The 19,380-nt window shown below is 35.9% G+C and overlaps 4 protein-coding genes across 4 annotated transcripts; 3 read left to right on the top strand and 1 right to left on the bottom strand.

The window, feature by feature from the left end:
* Positions 1–243: 243 nt before the first annotated feature.
* LOC124394629 (olfactory receptor 52I2-like) lies at positions 244–1,208 on the bottom strand (the record flags this gene model as incomplete). Its single annotated transcript, XM_046862988.1, is given in 3 exon segments — positions 244–355; positions 453–1,109; positions 1,111–1,208. Coding segments are annotated over 3 exon segments (867 nt in total), but the record flags the coding sequence as incomplete, so codon positions are not given.
* An 8,975-nt stretch (positions 1,209–10,183) lies between these two features.
* LOC124394300 (olfactory receptor 6N1-like) lies at positions 10,184–11,130 on the top strand. Its single transcript, XM_046862443.1, is given in 2 exon segments — positions 10,184–10,858; positions 10,861–11,130. Coding segments are annotated over 2 exon segments (945 nt in total).
* Positions 11,131–12,678: 1,548 nt separating this feature from the next.
* LOC124394299 (olfactory receptor 6F1-like) lies at positions 12,679–14,424 on the top strand. Its single transcript, XM_046862442.1, has 2 exons — positions 12,679–12,844; positions 13,532–14,424. The coding sequence occupies exons 1-2, from the start codon at positions 12,679–12,681 to the stop codon at positions 14,422–14,424; spliced, it is 1,059 nt and encodes a 352-aa protein (XP_046718398.1).
* A 2,121-nt stretch (positions 14,425–16,545) lies between these two features.
* LOC124394298 (olfactory receptor 6F1-like) lies at positions 16,546–17,487 on the top strand. Its single transcript, XM_046862441.1, has one exon. The coding sequence runs from the start codon at positions 16,546–16,548 to the stop codon at positions 17,485–17,487; it is 942 nt and encodes a 313-aa protein (XP_046718397.1).
* The last annotated feature ends 1,893 nt before the right edge of the window (positions 17,488–19,380 follow it).

Below are 19,380 nucleotides of genomic sequence, written 5' to 3'. Positions count from 1 at the left end.
AGTGGTTACTAAAACATGTAAACATCTTGCCAAAAAAAAGAGGGTGATTAAAAAATAGCACCATAAACTAATAAAAAACTGCTAATGGTCTCAAAATCCAAGTTTTAGAAATCCAAAATTATTTTGATATTTGTGGCAGAACAATTCATAAAAAATATGTAATTTTATATGTATTTAATTAATAAGTTAGAAAGAGAACCCTAGTCTTTCATTTAAAAAACTGAAAAAGGATCACATTTTAAATGTTTTTTTAATGCATTCCTTAGCTTCATTTGTCCTTAAACAGTAGATGACTGGGTTGATCATAGGGGGCAACATACTATACAAAAGAATAAGAAATATTTGCACATCGATGCTAATATTATCAAAGAATCCACTATATTGGGTTTATGTTTAACATGCTGGCTGATAGCTGAACCCACAATCATTTCTATAGTTTTCAGGGCAACCACTCTTTCTTATTGTGTATACCCACATTGATACCCACAGAGGTCCCTAAATAATTTATACACCTTGGTAAAAAATAGAGGGTGATAATTAAAAGCTGAGAACTGCACGTGGAGAGAGCTTTTAAGGGTCCACACCTGGATGAGGTTCGAAACACTGTCACAATAAAAATGTATGAAAATACATTAGGTGTTCTGTCAGTGCATGAAAGCCTTGTGACAAACCCATGGTCACAGTAGCAATGCGTGACTTTGTTGGAAGCACAATAAGAAAGAGTGGTTGCCCTGAAAACTATAGAAAAGATTGTGGGTTCAGCTATCAGCCAGCATGTTAAACATAAACCCAATATAGTGGATTCTTTGATAATATTAGCATATCTGAGGGGATAACAGATTGCCACATATCTATTAAATGCCATAATGGCTAGAATAAATGAATTAACTGAACCAAAATAGTGGACAAAATTCATCTGAATAAAGCAGCCTGCAAATGAAATTGAGCTGTCTCCAAACCAATATCTAGCAATCATCTTGGGTAAAATTGTGGTACTAAACAGTACATCTGATGCAGCAAGATTTAGCATGATAAAATACATAGGTTTTAAAGACTTTTTTCTTTTATATACAGTGCAAAAAATAGTCAATTTCCCAATAACATGCACAAAACATACCCGCTGAGACAAGGCCATAATAATCAGGAAGAAGTCCAGGAAAACACAGAATGAAAAAATTCTTCACATTGGTAATATTTCCTTCAGGCATGATGCGTTGATGTTCAGATATCAGACGGTTAAAGGGTTGAGGTACTCTAGTGTACAGAAACATTTTGAGTCATTTATGTAATGCATTGTATGTATTTTCTCAAGTTATTACAAAATAATTAACACATAAATTAATTATAAACTATACAAATATAACCATTTCAGTGACAATATTAAAATGCATATCATAAAAAAAATCCTTGTCAATAAAACAATGTGAGATTTACCTCTCCAAATTAGTTCACAGTTTTTCTGTACATTCCACAGCTGAAGACATTTGATAATTAAAGTTATCTTTTTCTAACAAGTACTTTCAACTCTTTATCCTGAATATACACATGGAGTTTTCAGGCTTCCTACCTCCTTCAGGGTGTTTGATGATGCTGTCTGCTGACAGAATAGTGTCACTATATGTCTATTTGTGATCCCCGCTAACTTTATCATAGGATACACTGTTAGAGTAAAAATACAATTCTAATGGCCAACCCAATACAATGCTGCTGACAAATTATACTCTTTATATCTGGCCTGTTTATCTTCCATCTTCCTTAATTATTTTATTGGGCTCCATATCAAATGGCCTACTTCATGGTTCTTTTTAAGATTAGAGAGAATCTTAGTGAGCTCTTGTATATTGTTAAAACTTAAAAATTATCTCCTGGTTCAAAGGCAAAAAATTGTCCAATATACTAAATAAATTTAAGAAGAACAGTTGTCAGGGTACGGACCACGAATCGAAAGCGGAAGTAGCTCTATCATGGTTTATGGTATTACTGCAAAACACACACACACACGGTTAGAGAGCATACGAACCGTAACACGGGTTAAATCCGTAAAGTTGGTATAATCCGATAGGGAAATATCCACGGAATGCAAGTAATCCACAGAATTTGAGTAATCCCCAGACACGTAAGTAATCCACAGAATTTGAGTAATCCACGGAACGTTAGTAATCCACAGAGGCCAAACAATGCACTCAGCGGAGATCGGGAGCAGAACTATGTCCTCGGCAGAGAATAGAGGCTGGAAAATGCCCTCTGCTAAGTTCAGGGATGAAGTGACGCCCCTGTGGAGGTTTGGAGCCAACACCGGGGTCCAACGGTGCCCTTGACAGACTTCAGGAGCACGGTGGTGCCCTTGGTGGACTCTGGGGCATGATGGCGCCCTCGGCAGGATTCAGGAGTATAAGGGTGTCCTCTATGGGTGTCCGAGGTACTGTGGTGCTCTCTACAGGTGTTTGAGGCTCGACAGCATCCTTGGATGAATCTCTGACCACGTTGTCGCCTTCAGAGAAACTTTGAAGTGCGACGGTACTTTCTGCGGAGTCTTGGACCCTGTTGTCTCTCTCGGAGGGACCTAGGTTCGCAGCGACAGCTTCTGAGGGACCCTGGATTGCGTGGGTGTCTTTGGAGGGGACTTGAAGCCTGACGTCGCCTTCGGAGGGGACTTAAAGCCTGACGCTGCCTTCAGAGGAACTTGGCGGCATGATGCTGCCGTCGGAGGGACTTGGAGGTGAGACATCGCCTTCTGAGGAGCTTGGACATGAGACGTAGCCTTCTGAGGTGCTTGAAGGCGAGACGTCACCTTCTGAGGAGCTTGGAGATGAGACGTTGCTCAGTCCGGCGGCAGTAAGACCTCCTTTTCATGGTCTGGTGGTGGTAAGGCAATCCCTTGGCGGCCAGGCCGTGCAACAACGTACTTTTTGTGGCCAGGCGATGGTACAATGTCCATTTTGCGGCCGGGTGGCGGTACAACGTTTTTTACAACCTTCCAGCTCACAGGAAGTTCCTAAGGTTTGCTTTTAGGGCCAAAGCTTACCAATATTAGGCCTCCAGTATGACCTAGAGTGCCTGGCCCATTATCTTGGAGGCCCTGTCAAAGCCTCCCTTTGAGCCTCTGACTGAGGTACCTGTGAGGTTCCTCATGGTTAAGACTGTGTTCCTCTTAGCCATCTTCTCTCTCAGAAGAGTAGGGGATCTTCAGGTCCTCTCTGTGGCCCCTTCTTTTCCTGAAGTTTACTCTGTCTTTTGCCCTAGCTGTGCCTGTCCACACTAGGCAGGGATTGGTCAGTCTGGCTTGATTTAGACTCACGTTCCCAAAGTGTTTCTGAAGCAGGAGTTCCTGGAGGGGAACGTCTCCAGGTTACATATTTAAACATGGTTCCAAGAGGGAACAAGACACTGCATCTCTATGCCACACTGCCTGCATCCCTGCAGAATATTTCCACCTTGTCGGTCGTAGACATTTGTGTTATGAGGCATTGCGCCTCCTGTGTGAGTTAAGGTTGATGTAGTCACCTCTTTAGTTTTCCGGAGCACCTATCTGATGCAATTAACTCCCTCGGCTATCACCTGGGTGAACCCCCTGTTGTTAGAGGTTGGTCTACAGGAGATGTTTGGTCAGTTTGGAACATTTGGTCTATGATGATATATGTTTTTTTATGGAAATTTACAAGTCTGTTTTTAAATCCACATTCTCCACCAGTGTAGCGCCACACTGCAGCAATGGGAGAGCACAGAAATGATACACACAAGAACAAGGTGTATATGTACAATGATGGTGTTGTTAATGTAAATCATTCAGAAGAGAGGGGGAATGGAGTGCCTTTAGTGAGGGTGTCATAAGAGGGGTGTGTGTGTGTGTGTGTGTGTGTGTGTGTGTGTGTGTGTGTGTGTGTGTGTGTGTGTGTGTGAGAATGTGTCAGCTCATAGGCAGGAGTTGGAGCCTGCCATGCAGTGATGCTGGTAAAAGGAGGTCAAAGCGATCTGATGAGCAATGAGCCAAGTATTGTCTCTCTCATCACAAGGTGCAGTGTGGGGCTCTGGGAGTCAACTCCGCTGCTGCTGCTAACTAAAGAAAGAGCAAGTTTGACCATTACTGTGTAGCAAAATCATCTCCATCATGTAGCCTCCTAGCGTCCTTTTATATTCTCCTCGCTGCTCATTAATGCTGATGAGCTGCCCTGCTTATTATCTTTCTCCAGCCATGTCTATTCAGCACCCTGTCAGTGGTTCAGAGCGTATCGCCTCCTTTGTGCAAAGGTCAGCGTCTCGTCGTCACATTATACAGTTGCTGCAATAATGGGCAATAAAATATATGCTTTCAAAAGGCTATAACAGCTTTAAAAACAATTTGGGAAAGGATTCCAAGATAAAAATAAGCAGTGGAATTGTCTGCAAAAAATAAAAAAAAATAAAAAAGTCTTGGTTCATGTGCACATAATCAGTTAAAACATAGTCTCTTTGCATCTTTACCTGCATCTAGTGATATTTTGTTATAATATAGCCACCACTATCTACTATCTGACCAGGGTTCATGTAAAAACATTTAGTTTTTAGTTCTTGCTGTATACATGCAAACAGGCCTCACAATGGACAAATCTCTTGAGACAAGTCTTTTGCACTGGTGTGGATATTATCTATTGGGATTTTGTGTGATTTATTTTATTACTCCCCATGGGGTAACTCTGTTAATAGGTAAATTAAATTATATCTATTCCCTATGCCCTGAATGAAAAAAAAGTATTATTTTAATAGTATAAGACATCCTGAGACACTTGGGGTACATGGGGTAAAATGTATGTTGTTGTTAGCTGAACATTCTTAGGTGTACATTATAAAAGGTCAGAACCAAATCATGAACAGATTTGACAAGCAAATAATTTGTTCTTGCAATAAACTACATTCACCTGACACAATGTGATGCAATCCTTTCAGAAACTTGCTCTCTAATTACCTGCTATTAACTTACATGAAACAGGGGATTTAATTTGAAAGTATACCAAAATGAATACACTGTGACACAAACAGAAAAAGTTCACCAATTAGCCACCTTCCCTGTAGTCTTAATTATGCACATGTTTACCAGTAATTATCCCTGGATGCCCTTGAGAGGTTAAGGAGCAAAAACTTCTAATGCATTCTCTAAGGAAACAGCATAACAAAGCTGTATACACATGAGCACACATGTGCATGCACACACAAAGCTCATTATTTATTTTTCTTACAATCTGAATGGTGAAAAGACAAACATTGTATCTAATTGGCCTTGACTCACCTGATATTAGCTAATCATTTATTTTATAAATAGTATACATACATTTTTTTATCAGGTTTCAATAATAATGATGATGATGGATGGTGTAGAACAAGTATTTCCTATTTCAACATTTTGTCTAGAATGGTCTACATTTTAAAAGGAAATACAACCACTTCCCAGGTATTAACTCCTTTTTAAATATAAGGCCTGACCTTTTTATAAACACCTGTTTGCATTAGGGACATAAAGTTTTTTTCTCCATAACTCAATGTTATATTATTATGACAATGCAGCAACACCACAGAAAACACATCATGTTAAAACAGCGAGCTTTTCTTTTCATGAACAACTATTAAAATTGATGATTTCAGTGTCTTTGATTGGTCCCATCAGGTATGGCAGTTTTAACTAGCTATTGTTATTCAATAGTAACTTACCAATAAGAAATATATTTTACAAATGTAACTTCACTGTTGCCTGGTGATTTGTGATGGACAGGCATTCTATCTCGGGTAAATTCTTCTATTTCTGGAATTGGTTCAGATTCGATGTGACCCATTGGCAGGTGTGCATTCATACATAGGCCTTTAGTAGAGTCCTACCTGAACCAATTCACCTCTTAACAGCATCATTATGATGCCATGGCTATAAGAACCATAAATATTATAGAGAAACACAATATAATGGAGCACTGCATTAGACAGGTATCTTAGACTGAGAGAATTAATGCAATTATTAAATTATTACGTGCGTGTGTGTGTGTGTGTACTTCTGTGTGTACTTGTGTGTGTATGTGTGTGTGTGTTTACATTTCTTTTAACAAATGCGGTGGGATTCAGGCTATGTCATACTAATGGAACATCAACATTTAACAAGATCAACTTTTCACATACAGCTATAAACCCCCTTTGTCTTACACCTACCAACATTAAGATACAACAAACTAAACTAATTGTGTCCAAAGAATTCTTGAGTTCAATACACCTGTCAATGTTTAATGTCCAAGGTGGGATTCCGGCCCTGACACACTAATGGAACAAATGACACCTAAATGTGTGTGTGTGTGTGTGTGTGTGTGTGTGTGTGTGTGTGTGTGTGTAGGTGTGTTTGTGTCTGTGTCTGTATAAAAATTTTTTTCAAAACTTCCAAGGGGGTTTAACTTTTCACACAACAATAAACCCCCCTTTGTCTTACACCTACCAACATTAAGTTACAAAAAACTAAACTTATTAAGTCAAAAGAAGAGCTCTACACCTGTCAATAATTAACGCAATATTATTGCCCCCTCCCCCATGATCTTGAACCTTTCACTATGACCTTTGATCTATACCTGTCAAGTTTTATGTTTATGGGTTATACCAGATATATTCTTTATTACATATGTCTATTCCAGTTTGTACTATTTCCCAAAAAAACCCTAATAATTGTAATCTTATATAATTGTATGTCATTTTAGCAAAATATATAAAAACAACTACATATAAAGATTCAAGATAAAAATTATTGCTTGAAAGTCAGAAGGAGTAAGACAGAGTACATGTGTGTGAATGAAAGAGAGGGCAGTAGAATGGTGCGGTTGCAGGGAGAAGAGGTGGAGAAGGTTGAGGAGTTCAGGTACCTGGGGTCAACAGTGCAAAGTAATAGAGAGTGTGGTAGAGAAGTGAAGAAAAGAGTGTAGGCAGGGTGGAGTGGGTGGAGAAGAGCAGCAGAAATTAATTGTGATAGAAGAGTATCTGCAGTATTTGAAAGGGAAAGTTTATTTGAATCTGGTGAGACCTGCAATGTTGTATGGTTTAGAGACAGTGGCATTGACTAAAAACAGGAGGTGGAGCTAGAGGTAGCAGAGCTAAAGATGTTGAGGTTTTCGTTGGGACTGACGAGGAAAAAAAGGATTAGAAATGAGTTTATTAGAGAGACAGCGCATGTAGGATGTTTTGAAAACAAGGTGAGGGAGGAGAGAATGAGATGGTTTGGACATGTGCAGAGGAGAGGCATGGGTTATATTGTGTATATATATGGGGAATGCTGAGGATGGAGCTGCTAGGAAGAGGAAAAGAGGAAGGCCAAGGAAGAGGTTTATGAATGCGGTGAGGGAACACATACAGGTAGTTGGTTTGAAAGAGGCAGATGTAGAAGACAAGGGGGTATGAAGACTGATGATATGTGGCGACCGCTAATTGGGAAGACGAAAGAATATATTTTGCTCTATAACTGCTCTTCCCCAGACAGAAGTTTTCATTTCGAAGGTCACAAGGAAGCCTACAAGCAGATATACACTAAAAATGCATAATAAAATGCATCATATATTCTGTACTATATTTGCTATATAGCTTCATAGACTCATATAACAAATTATATCAATTCACATACTGTACTTCATATACTTACATGTTATCTCTTCATGTAAGTAAAGAGCAAAGTGGCACAGTATTTCAATAATGTCAGATCATTACCTCATTTTAAATCAAATATTTTAATATTATTTTTTTAAATAAGATTTTACTGTTCTCTATGCAGTTTCACTGTATATACACTGAACAAAATTATAAACACAACACATATTTCTGCCCCCATTTTTTCATTAACTGAACTCAAAGACCTAAGACTTTTTCTGTTTACACAAAAGGCCTATATCTCTCAAATATTGTTCACAAATCTGTCTAAATCTGTCTAAATCCACCCCACAGGTGTGACATATCAAAAAGCTGGTTATATAGCATGATTATTCCACAAGTGTGCCTTAGGCTGGCCACAATAAAAGGCCACTCTAAAATGTGCAATGTGTTTTATTACACAGCACAATGCCACAGATGTCGCAAGTTTTGAGGAAGCCTACAATTGGCATGTTGACTGCAGAAAGGTCCACCAGAGCTGTTGCCCGTGAATTGAATGTTCATTTTTCTACCATAAGCCGTTTCAGAGAATTTGGCAGTACATCCAACCAGCCTCACAACTGCAGATCACATGTAACCACACCAGCCCAGGACCTCCACATCCAGCACCTTCACTTCAAAGATTGTCTGAGACCAGCCTCCCGGACAGCTGCTGCAACAATCGATTTGCATAACCAAAGAATTTCTGCTCAAACTGTCAGAAGCCGTCACAGAGAAGCTCATCTGCATGCTCGTTGTCATCACTGGCATATACAATGGCGTGTTCCAGTTCCTGCATACATTCCACAGGCCAAAATCAATAGCCTCTATGCAAAGGAGATGTGTTGCACTGTGTGACGCAAATAGTGGTCACACGAGATGCTGACTGGTTTTCGGACCACCCCAATACCGTAAAACTGCACATTTTAGAGTGGCCTTTTATTGTGGCCAGCCTAAGGCATACCTGTGAAATAATCATGCTGTCTAATCAGCATCTTGATATGCCACACCTGTGAGGTGGATGGATTATCTGGGCAAAGGAGAAGTGCTCACTAACACAGATTTAGACAGATTTGTGAACAATATTTAAGACAAATAGGCCTTTTGTGTAAAAAAGTCCTATTTGTCTTAAATATTGTTCACAAATCTGTATGTAAATCAATGTAATACAATACATATAATACAATGTATGCCTCTCAAATAGAGTGATATAACCACTTTCATGTACATTCATATGTTCATTAAGTACTACTCACATAGATTATGGATTTTAATATGCTCAGTTTGAATGACATACAAGCCCATAAACTAAACTAATACATTTTGGTAATAATTATTATTATAATAAATAACATATTTTTGCTTTTGCTTGTCTCAGTAAAATAGAAAGTTAATATTATCAACTAAATATAACCAGAGTTTGTCCAATCAATGAGACAAATAAATTGTTAGACAATTGTACTTGCTTGCGAGTCTATGCTGTGTGGCACTTATCTATTTTTTCAGCTATGACACAAGTCTGTCCACTTCTAAATGTTCATATATTTTTTAATGAAATTTAAATTTATTTGTCACAGTGAAGGCAAACTACAAACACAGTTGCAGAAATACTCTATGAATAAACATTCTAGCCTCAACTAACAGAAAAAACACATCATATATACTTAATGTATATACAGTAAGTGGAACATGGGTCCTTATATACTGTTAGTGTGGCTGTAATTGTAACTGACTTCAGGTGTGTGAAATCAGTAAGATATTGTGCTTGAACACGAGAAAGTCTGTGGTGACTAGGTGTTGTAGTTCTTGTCGGCAATGTTCGTAGGCCTGTATTCTGAAAATTGTAATTGGGTGCCAATTCTGGCAAAGAAATTCTCTGGTCATACAAGTGGTATTTCTGATTTTTCAATTCATTAAATTTCAATTAGTCATTTTGTAAAACATTACCAATACATTAAAAAAAAAATGCAATGTTAAGATGTTCACAAATGTTCTATTGCTTCATAAAAGCCATTAATGGCATAAATGTAAATGTACATTTTCATATAGCGTACGTTAGGTTTATTGTGTTTAATGTCAAAATTATTGTCACTGTCACTGTTCTTTTACTCGGTGTCACTGAAAAACAGAAATTAGCATCCAACCAGCGACATAAATAGCAAATAAATTAAGAGAAACTGTGCAGAGAAAGGTAAACCGTATACTGCATATTAGTACTATAAATGACAAATTGATGGCATCAATTTGAGACCAGAAAACTTAGGAAGAAATCATTTCCGATATGTTGCCAGGTAAAATGGGAGGGGAATAGGGTTGTACTTAGGATTACCTAATTAGCGTCTTCATGAAAAACATAGTAATGCATATAAATAAACATCCATCTTATTTTATACGTCAAATGTTTCTTTAGGCAGCTGTTAATGTATCTCATCTGACAAATAAATTAGTGACATTAGTCATGCTTTTTGAATTCCAAATGTTCTGCAGAAATATTTTTTTTTTTTTACAAATGATTGTCTCGCACATTATTTTTGATTATTTAAAATTAACAGCACTTTAGTCCATCATGTCATTTCAAAACAATTCTGGGAAAGCCACTATTGAATTTGTTTTTGTTGGATTTGACACTGTACAAAGACCTCTGGCTGTTGGAGTGATCATGCTGATACTGTATGTACTTACTATGATTTGTAACATTGCAAACATTGGCTTTATCATAATGGATAAACGTCTGCACCAGCCAATGTACATTTTTATCTGCCATTTAGCACTTGTAGATATGGTTCACTGTACAAGCTCATGTCCAACTATGATAGGTATTCTTCTTGTCGGGTATAAAACTATATACTACAATTCATGCATTGTTCAGATGTTCACCTTCCATTTAGGAGCAACAATGGAGACGTTTGCAATTGCTGTCATGGCATTTGACCGTTTTATTGCTATAGGAAGTCCATTTTGGTATCCTACTGTTATGACAAATTGTCGATGTTTTTTTATCATTATTTCACTGTGGCTGGTGGGAGCTTCAACCATGTTTATTTTGCCTGCTTCTGTTGTTCCTCTACCAGTTTGTTACTTTACGCTGAAGTACATGTTTTGTGACTATGCATCTATTACAAGGGCAAGCTGTGCAGACCCAGAACCATATTTTAATACTATATCTATTTTAACAAGTTGCTTAATTTTTGTTACATTCAGTTTCATCTGCTTATCTTATATACATATTGTTATTGTTGTTTCAAAATGAACTCAAACTCTGATAAGAAAAAGGCTATACATACATGTTTAAGTCACATTATAGTCATAGTCTGCTATTATGTACCTTGTTTCACACGAATAGTTCTCACCAGGATTGGTTTACTTTTAACACTGGAGGAAAGAAATGGCTTGATGGTGGGATCAATTATCGGCCCATCTTTAGTTAATCCTTTCATATACTGCTTTAGAACCAAGGAGATAAAAAATAAGTTATTCAAAATATTTTCAAAAGTTGAAAGTAGGAAACCTTAAGTTTACACACATTTCAGATAAAACTTATGATCACATTTTATTCAACACTTTATTCATTTCTAGGCTACATATTAGTTTGTACCATTATATGAATTTTCTTGTAATGTATGTATATTTAATATTTGAAATGTACTTTTCTACATTTGTTCTTAAAGCTCTAAATGAAAATGATCCACTTTTATTAGATAAAAACATTATTTTTCTTTTGAACTAATAAATAAAAACTACTGGGTAAACAGAACTTTATGTTTTGGTTTAAATTTTGTTGGACAAAACATAATTGGGACAAAAGGATCTGATGCCATTTATTTGCAATATATTATGTCAAACAGAAATAAATGTTTTAAGGCTATAATGTTTGCATACATACCTCTATCCCAAATATTTTTGGAATTACAACAACATTTTTTATTTGATATACTTTTTTATTTTCCGACCCGCATATTTGATTTGGCACGTTTTATGCTGAATGCCCTTACTAACGCAACCCTCCCAGTTTATCCGGGCTTGGGACCCGGATAGTGCACTGGCTTGTGAAACCCTTATGGCTGTGATAGAAGGGTATCTGCAAGAGTAAAAGAGAAAGTGTATAAGACTGTGGTGAGTAAATTGTGATAGAAGGGTATCTGCAAGAGTGCAAGGGAAAGTTTATAGGACTCTGGTGAGACCTGTGATATTGTATGGTTTAGAGACAATGGCATTAATTAAAAGAGAGAAGATGGAGCTGGAGGTAGCAGAGCTAAAAATGTTGAGGTTTTCGTTGGGAGTGACGAGGATGGACAGGATTAGAAATGAGTTTATTAGGTTTATTAGGGACAGCGCATGTAGGAGACAAGGTGAAGGAGGTGAGATTGAGATGGTTTGAACATGTGCAGAGGAGGGACATGGGGTATATCTGTAGGAGAAGTTATGTCAATTTGGTCACAAATTATATTGTAAGGTCAGAAACTATATAAAAATACTGGAAAGAAAAACAATGCAAAAACAGTCTGGATTCATAAATGACACATACAATGAAATATACACTTTGTGTAGGTGGAATGCAAGGCCTTGTATTCTAAGAGTGTGGATGTAATTTGGTTCAGTTGTGTTCAGTAACACAGTAAGTTTGAACTTAAAAGTATCTGTGGTGACTGGGTATTGTTCTTAGGACCATGTTTGCTGTCCATGCAGTTTTCTGGTAATTGTAGTAAATACAAGTAGTAAAATTTGCTTTTACCAAAATTGAATAGAACAGAAATTTGTTCCCTTTCAGGAACTCGAGCTGCATCGCAGTGCTTTGGGAATGTGACCACGTTGTCCACGCTCTAAAATAATGTGCGTAATTAGTCAAATTGGACACACGGCGTCACCAGCGGGGTGACGTCATCACCAGGAAGCTATAAAACTCATGGAGTACAGCCGGGGCCAGCTTTTGTTTGTTTATAAAGCAGTCTATATGTATTTCATGTTGAATTGTTGGTCTATTGAAAAAATAGCCAACTGGGAGCAGAGCACGCTAGGTCGAGTCTCGAGGGATCCGGCTGTGAGCACTGTCCTTGCATGTCAATGCGATCGCTCTGCTCCCCAAGGGCACTCTTCGAGGAGGGTGCCCATGCTCCTTGTGGTTCTGGTTCTGGCATGCCAGTTCCTGGGGCTCACAAATGGACCTTGCTTTGTGAGCTAGGCTTTGAGGAGCTATGGGTGTGGCTTGCTTGGGAGCGGAGCACGTTAGGTCAGTTCCAGGATTTTTTGTTTAAAATCTGTCACCCGGTTTCAGAGCCTTTGACAGTTGGAAGCATATTTGTACCTTATTTACCTCAAAATAGTACAATATTAGTACCTCAAGGTCCATCTATAACCCAGTTGGGGTACATAAACAACAGCTTTAACCTGTTCAGAAATGTTCACTTTTTTCTGAAGTATAGAGTTGGGGGTATACGTATTTCATCTTTTACCTTTCTAATTATAATCATGCACACAAATCACACATATGCAATATATTCTTTGCACACAAATAGATGGGATTATGATTTTGGATTGTATTTGACTTCTATAATGATGAATTGCAGCTATGGTGGCCCTGGAGGAGTCTGCTGGTGCCTAATTTTAGACTAGCCTATAGGGTTGGTTTGTTTAAAACCAATGAGTGAATTCCACCTGAATTATATAAAGAGCCTTACAGAGTCTGTTTTAACACTGTGTGTCTCTTTCTGTTGCATGGACAGCGAGGAACTGCTTGGTACTTATACTTTGAATAACTTTGAAGAAAAGCAGAGGAAAATGGGTGGCTCAAAATAACTTTTATAGTCTAAATATTTCAATATCATTAGTATTTGTATATGGTTTTCACTCCTATGAACTAAGTAGATCATGGTTCAAAATGTGTCCAGTAAAATTATAAATCAATTTGTTTTTACAGGATTTGACAATGTAGAAAAGCCGGTCATTATTGGTTGTGTCATACTCAGTGCATACATTCTTGTCATGTTTGCAAACTTGGCAAACATATGTTTTATTGTAATTGATAAACATCTACATCAACCAATGTATCTCTTCATCTGCAATTTAGCAATTGTAGACATGCTCTACTGTACATCTTCATGTCCAACTATGATAGGCATTCTTATAGTTGGCTTTAAAACAATAACTTATTTACCATGCATCTTTCAAATGTATAGCTTTAGTTTAGGACTTGTGATGGAGGTGTTTACTCTGTCTGTTATGGCTTTTGACCGATTAATTGCCATAGTCAAGCCACTGCACTACCATGCAATTCTAACAAATATACGTTCTGTTCTTCTAACATTTTTATTGTGGATATTGGGTTTTGCTACATTATCAATTGTTCCCGTTACTGTGATTCCTTTACCATTATGCTCCTCAACTGTAAAATATATTTTCTGTGATTATGCAGCTGTTGTCAGAACCAGTTGTGTAGATCCAGAACCCTATTTTAATTTAATGTCAAGTTACACCTTTTCCATAATGTTGGGAACATTCAGTTTCATTTGTTTATCTTATTTTAAGATAGTTATTGTTGTTGTCAAAATGAAGTCAATAGGTAATACAAAAAAAGTGTTTCATACTTGTCTAAGTCATTTAATAGTAATAATCTGCTATTATGGTCCTATATTTATGATGTCAGTAATAACCAGGCTTGGATTAGCCTTATCACTTGAGGAAAGAAATGGCCTGAGAATTTGGGCAATTATTGGTCCTTCTTTAGTAAATCCTTTTGTATATTGTTTTAGAACTAAAGAAATTAGAAATAAAATTTTACGATTTGTGTCAAAAGTTGAACCAACTAAATAAAGCATGTTATCAATGTTTTTGTGTATAAAGATTGGAAACAAATTTTTTATTAGATATGTGGCACCCTTTGACTGATTGTTTCCTGGAAATGAATTGGAATGAATTTTAATGTGGATGATACTCCATGCCTTCTCTCCTAACATCAATGTCTAATCTGATTAATGTTTGCTTTAACATTTCTGTGTTCTCTGTACATGCTCAAAATAAATTTAAGTAAAAAAATAATTACATTATGTTTAGAGATGCTCTCCTGTAGGAAAACATATAATACAAACATATTTAATCCAAAGCACATTACAAATTTAATTAAAAAAAATAAATAATAATTAAATGGATATTGCATAAAATAAATATTTAAAAATGAATGAATAATGGGATGCAGACACATGCTTTGTTCAGGGTTTGCTATTTCTATTATGCCATTCAAATAAAAGCTTTTTGCAGTTTTATTTTGATGTGTGGATTGTAATGTAAGGTTTATTTTCTTAAAGATTGTTTATAACTTCATATACACCAAGAAATAATATAGCAAACAAAATGTGTATTTCAAAGTTCTTTTTTCTGCTTACTTTGTGTTTCCTTCTTCATCGCTTTTTAAACCATAAAATATGTTATATGTTATTTGTTATAATTTGTTAAATGGTGCTTTGGCCTGACTGAAATAAACCATTTACTGAAGATGCATGTATTAAAGAATGTATTTCTTGACAAAAGGTTCAGGTAAATTGATCCAATGTTACAGCTGTTTTGTGGTTTTAAAGCAGAACCCCAGTTTACAAACAAAGCATATTTAGATTTGTTATCGATTCATTATGTATCATAATATATTCCAATCTCAACAGAACTTTTGAAAACAGTTCTGTTCACATAAAAATGCTAAATCATTTTTGAGCTGCTTGCAGGAACTGTGTAGTTAATTAAGTGGCAATAGTAGTTCAGAATTTAAACCCTTGTCAGCATCCATGATTTTTTAAGGGGTCGAAATAAGCTGGTTCAGGTAGTCTGGGCATCTTACATCAGAATAGAGCACCATCAGCATCAGGGCAGACTCAGGAACTGTTTGTGATATTTTGTTTCACAGTTGGATTATGAAACTATTGGCAGAAAATCTGGAGGAGAAATGAATGGATAAATGAATGAATAAATAAATATTTAGTTTCATGGGCAATCTCAATTCTCTCCCCTAGAGCAGATAAACCAGCCATGGACACCAGCCATCACACTTATATGATCTTGTTGAACATTCTATTCCAAAGATGTTATCACAACCTGAGTTTTTTGGGAAAGCTTCCCATTATATTTTAAAGCAGGACTATAGACATTTGTGCTTATTCAGGTAAAGAAAACAATAGTTAGATTAGACAGTGATGTTAGGAGAGAAGGTCTGGAGCATCGCCCACATTATAAATAATTATAAAGGGTTTAGTGGGATGAGGTGAGAGCTCTGGACACGGCACTCATGATTTTTTTTTTAATTTGCCTTCATTAGTTTGTAAAAAATTAATTAATACATTAAAAATACATTAAAAAATACGGTGTCTGGATGCTTTCTGGATGTATTGTATATTAATCTCTTATCTAGGTACAGTGTGGGTGGGTAATTATTTTGGCATATTTATTTTTATTACTTGATATGAATTTATATATCCACTTTAAGCTTTTGAAAACAACATGTTACTTTTTTTAAATTATAATTATGGACACCAATTCTTTGGATAGCATCATGACCCTGAATTATAATTGACTATTATGATGAACTGTAAATAAGGTGGCCCTGCGGGAATCTTGCGACTAATTTTAGATTGGCTCATAGGGTTAAGAATAGAAGCATAATATATATGTTAAACCAATGAGATGGTTCCAACTGAATTATATAAAGAGCCATTTGAAGAGCCTTTCACAGTCTGTTTTGGATAGATGTGTACTATGGTCGTTTCTGTTTCTGTTGCCTGGACACTGAGTAACTTCTTGATGCTCACACTTTAGATGACTCACAGAGAAAGCAAGGAACACAAGAGGATGGATGGATTAAAATAACTTACAATTGTAGAATCTTGTGAAGTATTATGATATAAAAAATAACTTGTATACTGTGTTTACTACTAAAGAGTACAGCAGGCCATGGATCAAAATATTTCCCGTAAAAAAATTGATCAATTTGTTCTTACAGGATTTGACACTGTAGAAAAACCAGTGATTGTTGGTTGTGTCATACTTGCTGCATATATTCTTACAATGCTTGCAAACCTGGCAAACATATGCTTCATTGTTGTTGATAAACAGCTACATCAACCAATGTATCTCTTCATCTGCAATTTAGCAATTGTGGACATGCTCTACTGTACATGTTCATGTCCAACTATGATAGGCATTCTAATAGTTGGCTATAAAACAATAACTTATATATCATGCATCTTTCAAATGTATGGCTTTAGTTTATGTTTCGTGATGGAGGTCTTTACTATTTCAGTTATGGCTTTTGACCGATTAATTGCCATAATCAAGCCACTGCACTACCATGCAATTCTAACAAACATTCGCTCCATTATTCTGACATTTTTAATATGGATATTGGGTTTTGTTGCAATATCAATTGTTCCTGTTACTGTGATTCCTTTACCATTATGCTCCTCAACTGTAAAGTATGTTTTCTGTGATTACGCAGCTGTTGTCAGAACTAGTTGTATAGATCCAACCCCCTATTTTGAATTGATATCAAGTTTCACCTTTATACTGATGTTTGGAACATTCACTTTCATTTGTTTATCTTATTTAAAGATAGTTATTGTTGTTGTCAAAATGACCTTAAAAGGTAGCAAGACAAAAGTGTTTCATACTTGTCTAAGTCATTTAATTGTAATAATTTGCTATTATGGACCTATATTTATTCTAGCAGTCATAACCAGGATTGGATTAGCCTTATCACTTGAGGAACGGAATGGCCTGAGAATTGGGTCAATTATTGGTCCTGCTTTAGTAAATCCTTTTGTATATTGTTTTAGAACTAAAGAAATTAGGAATAAAATATTAAGATTTGTGTCAAAAGTTGAACCAACAGAATAAAGCATTTTTTTTTTCCTTTTTATGTATTAAGTTTGTTTTTGTTTTTGATTTGCAGCACCCTTTGACTGACAGTTTTCGGAACATGAAATAGAATGAATTATAATGTGGATGATACTCCATGCCTTCTTTGCTAACACCAATGTCTAATCTGATTAATAATTTTTTAACATTTCTGTTTTCTCTGCACATGCTCAAAAAGATTTTGTTTGTTAAAAAAAAAAAAACATTATGTTAAGAGATGCTCTCCAGTAGGAAAACATATAATACCTAATGCAAAGCACATATAAAAATAAAAAAATAGTAAAAAAAAAATGTATATTGCATAAAAGAAATATTTTAAAAGTGAATGAATAATTGGATGCAGAAACATGCTTTGTTCAGGGTCTACTATTTTTTACTATTCTATTTAAATAAAAGCTTTTTGCAGTCTTAATTTGAAGTGTGGATTGTAATAGGTTTATTTTCTTAAATATTGTTTATAACTTCATATACACCAAGAAATGATATACCAAACAAAAAGTGTATTTCACAGTTCTTTTTCCTGCCTACAGCTTGTTTCTTTTTTCATCGCTTTTTAAACCATAAAATTTGTTATATCAGTGTTTTAACAGTGTTTTGGCCTGACTGAAATAAACCATTTAACAAAGATTTAAAACAGTTTAAAAACAAAGCATATTAAAATGTTTTAGTGCTTCATTATGTATCATATTATATTCCAATCTCAACAGAGCTTTTAAGAACAGTTCTTTATTTCATAAAAAAGCTATATAATTTTTTAAGCTGCTTGCAGGAACTGTGTAGTTAATTAGGTGGCAATAGTACTTCAAAATTTTCAACCTTGACAGCATCCATGATTTTTTAAGGGGTCGAAATAAGCTGGTTCAGGTAGTCTGGGCATCTTACATCAGAATAGAGCACCATCAGTATCAGGGCAGACTCAGGAACTGTTTGTGATATTTTGTTTCACAGTTGGTTTAAGAAACTATTGCCAGAAAATCTGGAAGGGAAATTAATGGATAAATGAACAAATAAATGTATAAATATTTTTAACAGCAATCACAATTCTCTCCCCTAGAGCAGAAAAATACGGTGTTTCTCACTTTCTCAGAGTGAAACATACATGACCATAAGTAAATGGACACTGACCATCACACTGATCTGTTCTTGTTGAACATTCCATTCCAAAGATGTTATCATAACCTGAGTTTTTTTTGGGAAAGCTTCCCATTAGATTATAAAGAAGGGCTATAGGAATTTGTGCTTATTCAGGTAAAGAAAACAATAGTTAGATTAGACAGTGATGTTAGGAGAGAAGGCCTAGAGCATCCCCCACATTATAAATAATTATAAAGGGTTCAGTGGGATGAGGTGAGAGCGCTGGACACGCCACTCATGTTTTTTTTTTTTTTTTTTTTTTTTTTAATTAACCCTAATTATATTGTTAATAATGTATTAATACAATAGAAATAACACTAAAATACGGTGTCTGGGTGCTTGTTGGATGTATTGTATATTAATCTCTTTTCTAGGTACAGTGTGGGTGGGTTATTATTTTAATAACTTAATATAATTTCAAATATCCACTTTAAGCTCTTAAAGACAACATTTTATTATAATTATGGACACCAATTCTCTGGATAGCATCATGACACTGAATTATAATTGACTATTATGATAAACTGTAACTAAGGTGACCCTGCAGGAATCTTGTGACTCATTTTAGATTGGCTCATAGGGTTAAGAATAGAAACATAATATATATGTTAAACCAATGAGATGGTTCCAACTGAATTATATAAAGAGCCATTCGAAGAGTCCTTCACAGTCTGTTTTGGATAGATGTGTACTGTGGTCGTTTCTGTTTCTGTTGCCTGGACACTGAGAGACTTCTTG

This window comes from Silurus meridionalis, chromosome 12, assembly GCF_014805685.1.
Source record: "Silurus meridionalis isolate SWU-2019-XX chromosome 12, ASM1480568v1, whole genome shotgun sequence".
In the NCBI taxonomy this organism is placed as follows: domain Eukaryota; kingdom Metazoa; phylum Chordata; class Actinopteri; order Siluriformes; family Siluridae; genus Silurus; species Silurus meridionalis.
This window is presented reverse-complemented; position numbering and strand designations above follow the sequence as displayed.